The following is a 16,302-nucleotide window of genomic DNA, read 5'->3' as shown; positions in this document are numbered from 1 at the left end:
TTTTAGAGAGAGCTTTTCAATATAAAATATGTACATTGTATGTGGTAAGAAAAATCAAAAGACACTAATCAAAATATTATTTGAACTAGGGAAGCTCAAAAGTTTTAGTGAAACTTAATATCTCTAAAAACTAAGTTCACGTACATAGCAAATGAAAATGTTTAATCTTTACCTATAAAAGCTAGATGTTTGGAAGACATATCCCAAGCACATACAATATTTTGTTTCCCCTCCAATGTCTTCTCATCATTTGAAAGGAGTAAAAAAATCAACTTTAACCGATAAAATGAGGAGTGCAATATGTGAGCATAAGAAAGAGAATCCAACTATTAGCCAAAAAGATATGCAAGCATGGGTGCAACAAAAGTTTGATTTGACTATTAGTCAATCAACAATATCAAACACTCTCAAAAGGGCGTCGGAATATTTGTCAAATGAGATGAAAAATAGCGATGTTAAAAGGTACAAATCGGCAAAATACCCTGATTTAGAGAAAGTATTGTATGAGTGGTTTCTTCAAATGCAAGATAAAGTGAACATGTCTGGAGAAATTATCCAAGGAAAAGCAAAAGAGCTTTTGCAAAAAATGTATGGTGAAACTAATCCAGAATTCAGCTTTTCTAGTGGATGGTTAGAACGTTTTAAGGCAAGATATGGAATCAAATCTTACCGACGTTTTGGTGAAAGTGGTTCAGTTATCATGGAGAACATTGAAAATGCTTTACTTGGAATACGATCAAAACTAGACTAGTTTCAATTGAAGGATATTTACAATATGGATGAAACTGGATTATTTTATCGATTGGAAGCTGATCATTCACTTGCTACCAAGCAGCTCGAAGGACGCAAAAAAGATAAGGAGAGAATTGCTGTTGTTGTTTATTGCAATGGTGATCGATCTAACAAAGTACCACTTTGGATTATTGGCAAGTATGCAAATCCTAGATACTTTAAAAATGTGAACATGAACAATCTTAATTGCAAGTATCGATCCAACAAGAAAGCTTGGATGACTGGCTTGCTTTTTCAAGATTTTGTTGATTGGTTTGATAAGAGAATGAATGGCAGGAAGGTTCTCTTAATAGTAAACAATTGCCCAACTCATCCAAAGGTAGTTGAAGACTTGAGAAATGTAGAGTTTTTTTCTTACCTCCTAACACAACGTCTAAGATTCAACCATGTGATGCTGGGATTATTCGAGCATTCAAAGCTCATTATCGTCGTCGTTTTTATTCTAGCATCTTACAAGGCATTGAGGTTGAAGCACCAAATTCTGAAAAAATTAATATTTTGAATGCTATTAATTTTGCTAACATGGCTTAAAATTTTGATGTGAAGACAACAACAATTGCAAATTGTTTTCGGCATTGCAAGATTCGGTCAGAATAAAACAATGTTCCCAAACCAAAAGTTGGTGAATTAGATGAAGGTATCCAATGATTAAATGATGTCATCTCTAATTTACACTATAGAAATGTGATGGATGTTGAACATCTTTTGAACTATCCTAACGAGAATGATGCAGTTATGGAATCACCTACAGATGAAGAAATTATTCAATCGGTAATGAATAGTAATGATGATGAGAATGATCCTGAACCAGATGATAGTAACGTTGTCCCAAATGTGTTGTCAAAAGAGGCATTTCAAGCAATAGTCACCTTAATCAACTACTTGCTACAATACGAGCAAAATATTCCGAAAGTTGTGTATGCTCTACAAAAAGTTAAGGATGGGGTTCATTTTGGTTTAGGTAAGAAGAAAAAACAATCAACTATAGATGCATATTTTCAAAATGAATGATTATTGTATGGGTATTGTTGATTGATTGAAAGATTTTGGTCTATATATTTTTTTCTCAATGAAATTCAGTAATTATTACTTTATATTTTTATTGGGCCCTAAAGGATTCAATTTTTTTAATTACTTAATGCATTTAGCGAGGTTATTACTTTAGTCCATTGGCCCAAGTCGAGATCGAAAGAAATTATTATATAATCGAGGTTATTACTTTATCGAACATTACTTTATCGAGGTTTAACTGTATGAAGTTTACGGCAATTATGGATCCTTTCTTTTTCTGAAAATTACAAAAACCTCCCCTTAACATAAATTTTCCATTTTACCTTCTCTTATGCTATATAAAAATATGTCTGTTTTCTTATAGTGCTTGTTTCAACAAACTAAAATTGATCTAAAGTATTAGTGCTTGCTTGATAAACTTTGCTAAAATTTTATAGACTTTTTAATTGGTCAAACTTTAATTTTAATTATATATTTTATGGGAATCCTAGGGCAATTCAGTGGTCAAATCTTGAGTTTACTTCCAACGGTTACTAGTTCGAGTCCTTTCAGGACCATTGAGGTAAGTACCCGACTGTAAACTTCAAAATCCTGTTAAATTAGTTAATGTGTGTGTGTGTGTGTGTATATATATATATATATATATATATATAAATTCCCTAAACTTTTATCAACCTTGCCATAAAAAAATAAAAGAGAGAACTAATGGATATCTAAGCTTTAATCCTTTGGTGCCCCCTTTTTATGAATTTTTAATGTTATGATCATGATGATAATAATAATAATAATAATAATAATAATAATAATAATAATAATAATAATAATAATAATAATAATAATAACAACAACAACAACAACATAAATTTTACGAATTTCCTGTAGTATACATGTCAAGAGTTTTGAAAAATTCTCTTAGGCAATAATAAGAAAGAAGAAACAATGTAAAATGTTATATATTTAAAATCAGATTTTTAGTATCTTTTAATAATCATTGATTAAATGTGTGGTTGAAAAGTTGTGAATTTTCTGAAATATATAGTTAAAATTAATTATTGATTTTAATTTGGATTAAAATACAAGATTAAAACCCCGACGAAGTATTAATGACACAAAAATTTCAATAGCATAAAGAGGTAAAATCAGTACTATATGTTTACTATTTGCTGACAGCGGAAAATTATATATCTTAATGGACGTTTTTGTTAAAAGGAAAAATATGTCTTTGTAATTGTCAGAAATATTATGGATTTCTGCCATCATAACCTGAAATTTAAAAATTCTCAGTTATTAAATTTTTAGTATTATGTGAATAAAATAGATTATATGCTTATTCTTTAACTTTTTAATATCCGTTTTCTCATGTATCACTTCAAACATGCAAAGTTACATTTGAGAAAGAGTTTTCCATATGTACATAATTTATTTCATAGAAAATATATAGAAATCTCACATGAACGTGGGTCTCATATGAATAAAAAAGTGCCAAAAAAATCCACCCCACTCTCCTACTGTGAGTGGTCTGTATGGTATCTGTGAAATCAGAATCTGTACGTCCAGCATCTCTCTTTGAGATAAGGCTTTGGTAAACATCCACATGCAAAAATGAATTATAAATATTTAATATGGTGCGTGACGGTAATTAACGTTGATTAGGTCTTAGTAAGACCAGTGCTTTTTCCCAAAATATTTAGTCAATGATTAATTGTCATCATTTTCTCAACTATAAGTTAGATTCATTGTACGTTAAAGGACAGTTATACTATTCATGGGATTGAATAATGAATTTAATTACCTTTTTCTATTTAATTAGCATATATTTGACCAGTTAATTTTCTAGTAACTAATTTCAATTTTCATTCGTTACAGTCTTAGTATTGGTAGATTAATTATTTATGCATGCAACTCAAAAAACTAAATCATTATTCAAATTTCGTCATCAGTGACGACTTGTTCAAAAATTCGTCCGTTGAGGCTTTTAGAGATGGATATTCAAGGTTTGAAAATCGATTGATGAAAATCTGGTTAGTAATATTTAAAAATCCATAGAAAATGTCGCAAAGGGAAATTTATGTGAAAAAAGACTTAATTTGAGACAAAGGGAAATTTGTTATATTATAGAAAATATCAAAATCTGATTACACAAACCTGAAAGCATTTAATTTTAAAACTATGTCCCAATTCACACCTCTACAGCTCTATTTGAGCAAATTAAAAGCGTGGTTTGACAATATTTTCCTTAATACATTGACGATTTTAACACTTTTTCGTAAAGTTGCTACTTTTGATCATCATCCATTTCTTATTTTTTCAAGACCATGTTTGTCCCTGCAGTTCGTACAGTTCTGGATTCTCAAAAGTTGGCTGCTGCACTTTCCCTAACTGATATTTCTCTATAGTGCTTCCATTACTGTTCAGTGGGGCTTGGTTAATACTGAAAGTCTCATTATGTGAAGTACTGTCACTGAAAAGTTGGGAAAGTGATCCCAAATAATCAAATTCCCATAGATGAGTTAGAGAAGAAGGCCTTGGAAATTTTAGGGTTTGTAGTTCAGTACTGGCATCATTAGCAGAAGTCACAGTTTTGGTAAAAGGATTCTCTGCAATTTGTGCAGTTACTCTTCCCAAATTCTTCTTCTTGTAGATTCTGCATAGCACCCAATCATCCAACTGATACACATTTAAAGAAACAAAAACTAATGTTATTAGGTCAAATCAATATGGTCAAAACTCAGACAAGATTTAAATGCAAATTTCTTCCATATAATATACATTTTGTTATAAAGAATTGAGTGCTCACTCTCATGGAACCATTTTGCTTGAGAGTTGGATATGATCTTGATTCATTCAAGCGATATTCATGCATAATCCAATCGGTTTTGATGCCTTTTGGGGGTTTACCCTTGTAGAACACTAGGGCTTTCTTGACTCCAACATTTCTTGATCCACTATAAATGGCTTTATCAGTTCCTGTGGCTTTCCAATAACCAGATACAGCTGCTCTATTTGGCCTCATCCCATTTGGATATTTCCTATCTCGATGGGTAAAGAAGTACCATTCATTTTCTCCAAATTCTGTCTTTTCTGCACTTAACATAACCATCAATTGAAATCACAAAATTATGTTCAATCCTCAAGTATGTCAAAATTTAAGTAGTATAAACGAGCACTTAAACTTTCATAGCATGTACGGTGGCTTGGACGTCTAGTACTGTGTGTCAAATATGTTTTTGGAGCATGTTATTAGGAACATGTTTAGTATGTGTTATTAGACATAAATGGAGACTATAATTAATAAAATCTTAACATGTTTCTTCCCTTAGTAGTGTGTAATTAACTTTACCAAACATTCTCTTGTAATATAGGATCATCAAGTCAATAACATCACGTGGATGATAAAACATTTATAGCTTGTTTAGTATGCTGGACTAGAAATGCTATCATGCGTTTGATATAACATTTTTGAAAACGATTTAGCGGACTAAAAAAATATTAAAATAAGGTGTTACTGAGTGTGCTAACCAGGCAATTCCCAAGGGTCAAATTTGTAAATATCAACTGCTGGGATAATCGAAACGGGGCATGGCCTCGAGTTAGCCTGGTTTCGAAGATAACACATGATTAATTCTTCATCAGTTGGGTGGAACCTAAAACCAGGAGGAAGTTCAGAACAAGTTCTTCCCATTTTCTTGAAGAATTTCAAAACAAGTAGCACAAAGGTGAATTAAGGGTGTTTGAAATGTTTGCTAGGAGATGGATTCCCCTTTTATATTAAAAGGGTTTTTGTCTTGTTCTTGGTTTGCATCATAAATTAATCATATATTATTGGCTGTTTTTGACTATACAGACACACATGCATGAATGCATGCGTGTGTGTATAAAATATAATCACATTTGAATGATGCCATGCTTTGAGGATTAGGTGAAATGCTTTATTGTGGATAACATGCGTATATCCTCTGGCTAAGCTTTCTTGTTTGTTTGTGCTACTTTAACGAACTTCATAAAATTCCACCACTTTCAATTATTAAATTTTCTAGTCAATATTACGGCAAGAGAATTTTGGACTTTTGATGCTCTTCAAAGTGATAAATATGCTCATTCTTTTAGTAGCAAGGCAAATTAACATAGTTAACTAATTTTGATTGATAACTTACAAATTAAAGAACACAGAAGGGTTAGAGGTTGGAAATTAAGCTAAGTGGCATTTATTCATCTAAAGATATTGAACTTAGACACGTGCTTTTCTAATGTCGGTTTGGATGAAATTCGTCTAAAAAGAATTCAATTATGCACTTAAGAAATGATGATTATAGCGCTGTTAGGGATAAGAGACATAGGGTTAAAGAGAGAGCCAAAAAAGGATCTTTCGTGTATATCCTGCATAATTTTTCTGTGTTCGAGAATCTCCTCCCTTCTTCCACTCTGTCCCGAAGACTAACTAGGACCATTTAATCACGTTTTCATGTTCAACAAGAAAACGGACAGAATTCATGAATTCCTCCTTAAGGCAAATATTTTTATGCATAAATCTTCTGGTTGATCCACACCAAGTTTTGAAAGCTAATAACAAATTTGTTTTTACTGATAATGGATAATAACCCTACCCGAATTATCTATAATAAATTTTATTTTAATAACATTAAGTTGAAAACAAAATGTTATCAACAAAAAATTTCATGAATCATTCTTCTCAAGTAACTATCAAGCACACTTAAGAAGATGACAAGTGTCCTAACCAAATAGGGATGGACGTAGATAAGATTGAATATAAAATAAAATGTAGGCCAGATTTCAGTTTGTGGTTGTTATCCTTCCACGTCATAACTAAGTTTTTATTGGAGAAAATCAGGGCCCTTGATATCAACTTAATTTGGAATCATATTTAATTTTATAAAATAACACGTTTTGGGATTTCATTACTGGATTAATATTATCTTGGCAACACGTGGCGTAGTTGAATTGTGTTCTTTTAGAATATACTATGAATCTCATTTGTTTTGAAAATATAATGTCACGAGTTGTTAAAAATATGTTGAGAAATTTATTATTTAATAATAAGATGTGCCATATTGAGATGTCAAATTAAAATGTATTGAAGAGTTGAGGTTAGAAAGTTCAAGACGTCAGATTTTTAACTCTATCAAAATGTCAAATTGAAATGCATTGAAGAGTCGAGGATAGAAAGTTCAAGACGTCAAATTTTAACTCTATCGATTCCTGTCTTTTTCAATTATTTTTATTTTCTTCGAGTATTTTTAGTTGGATTTGTAGTAATTGGCTTGATGTGCCATATTGAGATGTCAAATTAAAATGTATTGAAGAGTTGAGGTTAGAAAGTTCAAGACGTCAGATTTTTAACTCTATCAAAATGTCAAATTGAAATGCATTGAAGAGTCGAGGATAGAAAGTTCAAGACGTCAAATTTTAACTCTATCGATTCCTGTCTTTTTCAATTATTTTTATTTTCTTCGAGTATTTTTAGTTGGATTTGTAGTAATTGGCTTGACTTGACTGAGTCTTTCTTTTTTGTTTTCTCAATTTTTAATTTCGATTGTGAAAGACTTATTATGGTATCGTTTGTTTATTACCATGATAACAATTTCATGTATTGTTTAAAAAAATTAAAATACCTAATTGGGATATGAAATAATATAGAAAATTATTTTGAGGGGGAAGGAATAAATTGTTTTAAAATCAAAATTTTATAAAGGAAGAAAGAAAAGTTGTTTAGGTAAAAAGTCTTGTAAAAGACGGCATAAAAATTACAATAATTGAGAAAATGTAATTCGAGAAAATTTTGATCACTCCAAAGAAAATTTTATCCTTAAACTCTTACACTTGTTTTCTTTCTTTCAACATTCTCATTATAACATAATTCAAGAATTGTATTTTCAATTTTTACATAAAAAAAAATAATCTCTTGTTTGATTTTGATAAAAATCATATTTACAGTAGATTTTGATAAAAGTCGATGAAATATGTGATTAAGAAATTGATAAAAATTGGAAGTTCCATGAAATGTGAAATTGAAAATAAATTGAAAGCGAAAAAATGAATTTTAATTAATGGGGTCCAAACGAGGATTTAAATTCTTTCCGAAAATGTAAAATGGTAATATGAGTAAGACTAGAAAGTGAAGTTTTAACATTAGATTTCGAAATGAGCATGACCTAATTACCTAAAAAGAAAGTTTTGTGGACTATGATCAATTCTTCTTCTAATGACTAATCTTATCCATGATAAGTCAATATCCCAATTAGTTATAATTAACCAGTAAACTTCGTTAAGGAAAGAAAGAATCAGAGAATTCCATTGATTGGGTTTAAAGAATTTTTTAGCTTATCTTCAAAGGAATCAACAATTATTTTTTACCTTTGGGATTTTATATATATATATAAATTTGTCTCATTTTATTTGAAGAAGGGCAAAGGCCTTAATTGATTTAGACCCATTTCTAACTTTATCAAACTTTGATTTTTATTTCATTTTCATGACTATTTTTGGTTGCAAAATGCACCCAATTTAATTAAAAGGTAAGAATGGGCATCTCTTAATGTACTGAATAAAGCCACTTAAACAATCTTAAAAATAGGGAAGAAGGAGGCAGACCGATTTGGCAGCAAATGATTGGTGCTTTTTTGTTTTAATTTTTCAAACTGTTCAATCATGCATCGACACGTGTCCCACCTATTTTTGAACCCGTATGTATAGCATGTTTGTTATTTGTTTTTTCAAAACCAAACTGCAGCGTGAAAATTTGCTTCTCTAGAGAACTTGCAGTTATTTTTGTAGAAAAAGAAAAGCAGATATAAAAATTGTTTGATTCGAGTGTATAGATCTATGTACGAATAAAAATATATTACTTATTTTAAAATTTGAAGGGAAAATGATGAATAGGGTTGTTGGACTCTTTTCTTCTATTCCCTCTTAAACTTGAGAAAAAAACCAAACCATTCAGATATTTAACTTATAGATTAATTTATTTGTACCAAATAGTTTACGTAATGGTTTACCGAATTGACAAGTGATGACCCTCTATTGGAGGGGCGGCTGTGCTCAAATGTAATGCAAAGTTGGTAAAAGATGTTAAATATCTCAATTGTCATTAAATTTTAAGAGTTGTTCGAATAGCCATTAAACATACTAAACTATTATCTCATCCCTCGCTTCATCACTTGATGCTTTAAAATTTAACAGACTCGATGAACTTAACAAAACCTTATCTCTTCTGCCTTTTTGTCTATCATATCATTTAATTCATTTACTTTTAACATTTTGGTTAGTTCACCAGTGTTTCAAAGAACTTTTAAATTTCAATGATAATTGAAAAACATTTGAGAATTTTTTGTCGCAAATTGAAGAATTTTTAAAGTTCAATGATAATTAAAAAATGCGAAATATTTAAACTCGATTTAGCTATAAAATACTTGTTAACATCTTGGCCGCAATATGAGTTCAATGTCAAAGAAACATTTTCTTGACATTATATTCAGTTTAAAAATATAAGACTTGGAGAATACTAGAAAACTCTAAAATACTAGGAGCCTGTTGGAAGCGATTTTGAGAATTGATTTTTTGACCGTTAGGGAAAAAGTGGGGTCCACATATGTGAGAGAAGAAGTTAAATATGACGGCAGAAATAGTGAAATAATGGCCAAAAAATCAATTTTTTAAGCCAAAAAATCACTCCCAAACAGGCTGTAGAATTTGAAAGTTTTATGAACGGTTATTTGCATAACCAACATTTTAAATTAAAGATCTAATATTAATTGAGATTTGTAACAAATACAAGCTCAAGCTCTCACTAATTGAGAGGTTCAGTAGTGATTATGAGAATTGATTTTTTTTATCGTTAGAGAGAAAAGTAAGTTCAACCTGTGAATAAGGAAGTAAAAAAAATGATAGCTGAAATAATAAAATAACAGTCAAAAAATTAATTTTTTTTAGGATTAGGAAAAAAAAATTGCTACCAAACGGGTCTCAATTCATTTGGTTTTGGTTAAACATGGTTGTTTTCACGATCAAAGGTTTAAAGATTGGTACCACAAATTTCATTACAATCTATTCTATATATTTTTTAATTTTTCGACAACAATTTTAAAGAGAAACATATCGTCAATTAAGATGAATGAGTTGCCTCATCTTTTGAGATTGATGGGTAACATTTTTCTTTCTCACTATTAATGGCATAAACAAACAAAATTAAATGTTTGATTAATTAGTGAATTTATACTCACGCTTTACTTACTAAATTTTAAAATGATTTCGTATGGTCACCTTTCAGAAGAAAAGCTGCAATTATCATATGCTCCAGGCCTAAACAGACTTATCTTGGGAACTTCCATACTATCCTCATTTTCGCCAGTCGATAATTTTGAAATCAAACTATTAATTCTTCTGCATTTTGTGGCTGAGTTAACCACTTTATCAATGAAATTCTTCCAAATGACTAATTGCACATTTTCACCTGAATCTTGGGGAAATATAGCCCTATCAATCGCAATAGCCTTGGTGACCAGTAACAAAGTCCCACTGTCAATGTTCTTCGTTGCGAATAGGCCTCGACCGCTTATATCAGACTTCTTGATGTCCACTGCACCCACATACTCTGCTAAGTCCGGGGCGTTTTCGCGAAAACCACTCAGAATCCAATCTGACACATCGAATCCACCAGTTCTCGAAAGAAACTCGAGTTTCTTGCATTTTTCCAAGTACCCATTTAGGGTTTCAGAATTCTTATTAGCCTGAGGATCCAGATTTGCAGCATTGAAACACTCCAATGCCACACCGTACTTATTCAAATTCAGCAAAATCTTCCCCTTGCAAAGTAGAGTCTTGAAATGAGTGCTTTCAATTCTCAGCGCTTCATCACAATCCTCCAACGCTGCCGAGAATTCCTTTAGCCGGAATCTGGCCTCGGCTCTGTTCGAGAAAGCCAAACAGATGGATTTTTGGAGCTTCAAGAAGTGGTCTGAATCAAAATGGGGTGAATTCTTGTAAATGTGATCTTGGCAGAGAGTAATGAATTGAGAACTGGCTTGAATAGATTCTTCATATTCTTCCCTTAGAAGAAATTCTGTAGCTTTGGATCTTAGATTCTGCAATATCTGCTCTTCATGATCCACTTCTTCCATCAATTGTGGATCTTCTTGTTCTATTTCTCTCATTTTTGGTTTATTTCTTGATTTTTCTTCTATATTTTGTTAACACTGCTTATACAGTATACGAGCCTTCTTGGTTTGAATGACGAGTAAAAATTTGAACTATGGATGTGTAACGGTCGAATTTTATTATCTACCCGTTTAATTATCCGTGACATGTGGCAACGGTTATTTATTACATTTTCCCCCAATAACGGCTATATAGTACGGTTTCTATTTTTTTATTTTTTACACTTTTTTATTTTTTCACTTTTTGTCTCTTTTTCCTTTTTTTTTTTCTCCATTTATCTTTCTTTGTTTACGTTTAAACCCTTTTTCTGGGGCCTTCTGAAATTTGAAGCATTCAGCATCAATAGGCAGAAAGTTACAATATTAGTTTAGTTCAAATGCTTTATCTTGCTGAACGATATATATAATAAAGGTCGTAAGTTGCAGTTCATGTTGCGAGCTAACTCGAAGACTTGAGACCTTGGCATAGCGACGAAATAAGGGAAGCTCAAAGAGTCGAGTAGTGATCGACCTAATATAGCTCACTTGACAGTGTACCCCACAAGCTTGGTAGGCAGCTTCAACTACATCGTATGATCATATCTCATGGTATAGTATTCTTTGAGAGTGATGATACACGTACAGGTACGGGTTTACAAATCCCGTACGGATCACTCACATACACGGGGTAGGTGAGTGGATTTTTTTATTTTTTTTTAAATAACGGGATCCACTTTTTGTGACTGTTGGTAAGGGTTCTGTCAAACAAAACCCCAGTACACCCAACATTGCTGATTCTTTTGTTTCATCGATTAGCAGTAGGGCTATTTCTTAACGAAGAGATGGTTGGTTGGGCTTCAAAGGAAAAAATAAATAAAATAAAATAAAATAACCCAAAAACAAAAATGCTTGCTACCCTTCTTCGTCCTTAACAACAAAAAGCAAGCCAAGACATAAATATTGCTGATTTATAACATGTTTTACACATGGATCGCCTTAGTTGTAACTTATTGGTTCATTACTTCTTCAAGAAATACATTCCTTCTCTAAGTTCCAACTTCTCCTCTGCAACTAAACCGGACAAGAAGCTTTGCAACTGTTGGAGCGATTTGTCATAAGAAGGGTCACCTATACAAAACATCTGAAGCAACATAGCTCGCTCGATTAGTAATGCCAATGTATATTTCACTTGCAAATTACAGTTTCTCGCGTGAGATGAAACCTTATTTACCTTGAGAGTATTATGAATGCGGTCCAATGCCATGCTGCCAAAATTGGTAAGCATCCCCGTGATAAATTTCTGAAACACATTTTCATTATCGGTCAGATTATGCCAGCGTGATACAAAAACACGGATATCTTTATCAAATCAGCGTAAGCAATATCAATAACACTGAATGCAGTTCAAACTCTAGTCCTATTACATTTACAGCAGAGTTATAAACAAAAACTACTGCAGGCTATACAAAGCCTACCAGATTATTGTTGGGAAACCTCATAAACATGTTCTTAAAAAAAAAAAAAAAGACAGAATGGAAATCTTAAATTTTGGGAATTTTTGAGAACAGAAACTACTCATATCCTATTGGAAGTTTCTATAAGAAAGTGGCAAAGGCTTCATTGAATCTGAATTTCATATCCAAAGTACCCCTAAGCAGGGCTGCAAATGAGCCGAGTTTTTGAATGTGTAAACCTAAAGCTAGATTATTCCCTTGACAAGCTGAGCCAGCTCAAGTTTGTTAGTGAAATACTTACATTGGTGGTTACTCATAAAGAATGTGGATATTCTCAGAACATTCATATCCTATTTTTTTTGTAAGTTCATATACTATTTAATGTTTGGGGACTTGTGCTATAAATATGGAAAAAGAAAAATAGTTTATAAGTACAATGTCATATGAAGTTGAGATAGGGACATTTATATAAGATTGTAAAAGAACAATTTTGGTTTCTGACTAAAATTGGTCTATTATCCAGGGGAACAAAGTAGACGTGTAAAAGGAAAATTAACATGCAATTTCGACTTGTTTCAAACTAAATGTGACTATCATTTTCATTTTTCAATATGAGATGACCATAAAGAGACTACTCAGATAAATGTGAAAACCAAAGAATAAACATAACTCAAAATGATCTTTGTTAGCTTACATTATTTCAACGTAGAATTTATTGATGCGCAAATCAGAAGCGGATAAGTATTTAGCTGATATACCTCATAAACTGTCATTTCTTTGTGTAGTTGATCCTCAACAGAGACTACTGATCGCTCTCCATCCTCATCAACCCCCAGAAGCTCTTCACAGCTCCCAACATTAGCTGCAGTCTTTCCACTGTCAACCAAGGCTTCCACCAAAGTAAATTTATGGTCACTAGAATCTGCTTCAATTGATTCTGCAAGAATTCCCTGATTAACCAAGCAAAGAAAATTGGATAAATAGACTGCTACCATCCTTTCCCTGGGTGATTTTTAATATACTTAAATAACAGTATATTTCAAATGCTTGAACAATCAAAAGACACATGACGCGTTTATTCAGATGTGATACTACATTTTGGTTATGCCAGAAAGAAGTATAAGAGCAAAAACCAAAATCAACTGCCAGTGAATTGGTTGCATGAGAAGCGGGTCTAAATGCAGTTTTTCAAGACTAAGTGAAAATCAGATACCATGGAAGGCCATGGGATCTCAATTTCTTATGAGAAACATATTATCTTATGTAATGGTAAAGTCATCACTACTAATAAATTCCAGCAATAGCAGAGTACATGGCGGTAACCTTGCTTATCCAAAAATTTATTCTCCTATTCAAGACATCCACAGGTACACCAACAGCAGAAGCAAGATTCTTCGAGGTCCAACTGAAAACACGAGAGACATTATATATACCACGTGATTAAATCATTGAGTTCACAAGATAAAAATGGCAAAACCAAAAAAGGTCATTCTCTACTTCACCTTGTTTTATCTTGAAACTGCATGATTATAGAAGCCTGAAGCGGAGTGACTGTAAACTGTAGCACTCTATCTTCAAATTCAAGCTCCAACTAAAACAAAGAGGCAATCCAGAGAAGTTAATGATATTTGAGCAAAGTAAAGAATGAAAAAGAAAAATATCAAAGCTACATGGGCTTATATAGGAAAAGAATTCGATTACCAACGGTACAACAGTTACAGAGTATTATATTCCTTGACAAATTTTCATGAATGAAATTTCTCGATATCTACAATTGGACCCATCACATAATAAAGAAATGCCTCGTGTAACATAATGTTAATTACAGTTACGTAAGTCTTTTTTCAGCCCAGTTTAGTCATCTTAAAATCCAAGTCAAAAAAGAAAATCTGTCTCAAAGAAAATACTATATGTAAACTTTGAAGCAACTAACCTTTACAGTACCAAGATTTTTCTTCCAAAGGAGCTTACGAGGTGTCTTGACTTCATGAAATCTTTTAGCATAATCACTTAGCAGCTGGTCCACTGGCCCAGGCACATTAAGTGCCTCATCCTGCAATAGCTCTCTAAGGTCATTGACAAAGAAAACCATTATTGCTCTTTAAACTTCAAACAGAATAACCAATGAACAAAATAGACATTTGATATAGGGAGCAATATGTAGTAATGATATGTTTTTCTTAGGAATATAGGAAATAGAATTCACAACCAGAAGATACGAGCAAGCAGTAATTACAAATAAAAAGTTTCTTCAGGAGCTCTAAACTTTTGAAGCCAAATATAGACTGCAGAGCTTCGTATATAGATGTTCAACAGATGGAATATCTAGGCACTACTTCAAACATCTTGATAACATTACAATTTGCTCCTAATGGAACTAATAAGAGATAAAACTGAAAAGCATAACAATCTACCTGTGTGCACGTTCTTTGCTAAACCTTAATAAATATAGCCATACAGAGTGCTATGATGGTGAAAATCAGATTTAAATTGTAAATAATGTTATATGTGTTTTCATTACATTGAACCATAGCATAAAATTGTGCATTTGTTTTGTGAGGTGGCAGCGGAGTGTTGGAACAACACAGTTTGACACTGACATATAATCATATATGATTATGGGTGAATAAACAATGCAACATGATAAGTCTATTCGTGGCGTAGAAGAAATTAAATCAATTAGGGTTTATTATTGAATATAATTACAAATCTCCCTCTTGATTCTTTCTTCTCATTCTTCTTAATTGATCTTTGTTGCTTGCACTCGTCATCAAAAAATACCTTAATGCAATTAAAAAAAAAAGGAAAAAAAATCTATGACACACCGAATTCTCTCTACAAGCCGTTCTTATTGAACCTAATTGTAAGATTCAGCAACTGAAATAAGCTCTGACCGATAGTTGAGGGACCAAAGTGAAATTTTCACAAATTGAAGCTTCAGTAACTCTTGAATAGCTTTTTTGGGATAAATATTCTCTCTCTTAAATCATGTCAAATAGATTTCTTATGGTATAAAGACACATTTTGGTATGTAAGAAATTATGTTACTTGCTTAAATTCGTGGAAAAAGTTAGTTGACAAGGGCTAACAAGACTAGGAAACTATCTAGTTTCAATAAGAGATTATTAGAGTTACCAGATCTGCTTTCTACTTGACAGAGTCAAACACAGCATGTTCACACCACACAAATATTAGTTTTCGTGGTTGAAGAAAAGTCAATTGTTAAACCAAATTTGCGACTAATCCTTTTAAGCTCCAAAGTGTGTTATGTAATTTTGTCTATGGTGTTATATTTTCTGGGATAAGAGGACTGGAGTTTAGTATCGCCACGCACAAAATCTTTAACTCCTAAATTCACTATTTATCTTGTGTCTTCTTTATGTCATGATATGATATGATTTCTTTCTGAAATTTTAACACCTAAATTCCCATGGCCAGCGAGCAGGATTTAATAATTCCATCTATGAAATTTAATTTTGGTTTTCTTTAACTGTTTGAACATCTCTTTCCTCTTTAAGTTAAACTTATCGAAACCATAGCTTCGTTTAAAAGTTGATTTATTATTATGAATGTTTTGTAATCATTAATTAATTAATTAATTTTTTTTTTTTTTTTTTGTGTGTTGATAATTCCATACAATTTACTTTTAATATTACAACAAAAAATTGAAGTTTTAGTGATACTCCAGAATTTAAGACCCAGACATCCGAAATCCTTAGCCTTGCAAGGTTTTGGGATTTGCTCTTGAAACTATATTGGATAAAGTTCATCTATCACATTCACATACTGTGTCATGCTACAAAATGTGGAAAGGAAAGGAAGAGGAGAAAAGAGCACGTGAGAACGCTATTCTATATCCTTAAGCATGCGTATTTATCCCAGCTCTCATATACCAA

The 16,302-nt window shown here is 32.0% G+C and overlaps 3 protein-coding genes and 1 pseudogene across 3 annotated transcripts in view; 1 reads left to right on the top strand and 3 right to left on the bottom strand.

The window, feature by feature from the left end:
• The first annotated feature begins 212 nt into the window (after positions 1-212).
• On the top strand, positions 213-1,294 carry LOC111405110 (annotated as a pseudogene).
• Positions 1,295-3,889: 2,595 nt separating this feature from the next.
• LOC111395782 (NAC transcription factor 29-like) lies at positions 3,890-5,547 on the bottom strand. Its single transcript, XM_023021935.1, has 3 exons — positions 5,323-5,547; positions 4,601-4,884; positions 3,890-4,470 (listed from the first exon to the last, which is right to left on the bottom strand). Exons 1-3 carry the CDS (start codon positions 5,483-5,485, stop codon positions 4,111-4,113), a joined length of 807 nt encoding a protein of 268 aa, XP_022877703.1. The 5' UTR covers positions 5,486-5,547; the 3' UTR covers positions 3,890-4,110.
• Positions 5,548-9,922: 4,375 nt separating this feature from the next.
• On the bottom strand, positions 9,923-11,101 carry LOC111405103. Its single transcript, XM_023033827.1, has 2 exons — positions 10,081-11,101; positions 9,923-9,980 (listed from the first exon to the last, which is right to left on the bottom strand). Exons 1-2 carry the CDS (start codon positions 10,968-10,970, stop codon positions 9,923-9,925), a joined length of 948 nt encoding a protein of 315 aa, XP_022889595.1. The 5' UTR covers positions 10,971-11,101.
• A 737-nt stretch (positions 11,102-11,838) lies between these two features.
• LOC111405093 (anaphase-promoting complex subunit 2) overlaps positions 11,839-16,302 on the bottom strand; it is an 11,550-nt gene continuing 7,086 nt past the window's right edge. The window contains exons 7-13 of the mRNA XM_023033816.1: positions 15,113-15,187; positions 14,340-14,505; positions 13,909-13,997; positions 13,730-13,811; positions 13,165-13,356; positions 12,184-12,252; positions 11,839-12,093 (exon numbers count right to left, since the gene is read on the bottom strand). Of these exons, the coding sequence (XP_022889584.1) occupies positions 11,971-12,093; positions 12,184-12,252; positions 13,165-13,356; positions 13,730-13,811; positions 13,909-13,997; positions 14,340-14,505; positions 15,113-15,187 (796 nt within the window). The 3' untranslated portion in view covers positions 11,839-11,970. The remainder of the gene's footprint in view (positions 12,094-12,183; positions 12,253-13,164; positions 13,357-13,729; positions 13,812-13,908; positions 13,998-14,339; positions 14,506-15,112; positions 15,188-16,302) is intronic.

Source organism: Olea europaea, chromosome 1 (assembly GCF_002742605.1).
Source record: "Olea europaea var. sylvestris chromosome 1, O_europaea_v1, whole genome shotgun sequence".
NCBI lineage: Eukaryota > Viridiplantae > Streptophyta > Magnoliopsida > Lamiales > Oleaceae > Olea > Olea europaea.
This window is presented reverse-complemented; position numbering and strand designations above follow the sequence as displayed.

Coding starts and splice junctions, on each gene's coding strand:
- LOC111405103 (XM_023033827.1), bottom strand. CDS start 10,970: ATGAGAGAAATAGAACAAGAAGATCCACAATTGATGGAAGAAGTGGAT. Junction 9,981..10,080: donor TGCAGCTTTTCTTCTGAAAG/GTGACCATACGA, acceptor TGCCATTAATAG/TGAGAAAGAAAAATGTTACC.
- LOC111395782 (XM_023021935.1), bottom strand. CDS start 5,485: ATGGGAAGAACTTGTTCTGAACTTCCTCCTGGTTTTAGGTTCCACCCA. Junction 4,885..5,322: donor TGACCCTTGGGAATTGCCTG/GTTAGCACACTC, acceptor TGTTAAGTGCAG/AAAAGACAGAATTTGGAGAA. Junction 4,471..4,600: donor AGCAAAATGGTTCCATGAGA/GTGAGCACTCAA, acceptor AATGTGTATCAG/TTGGATGATTGGGTGCTATG.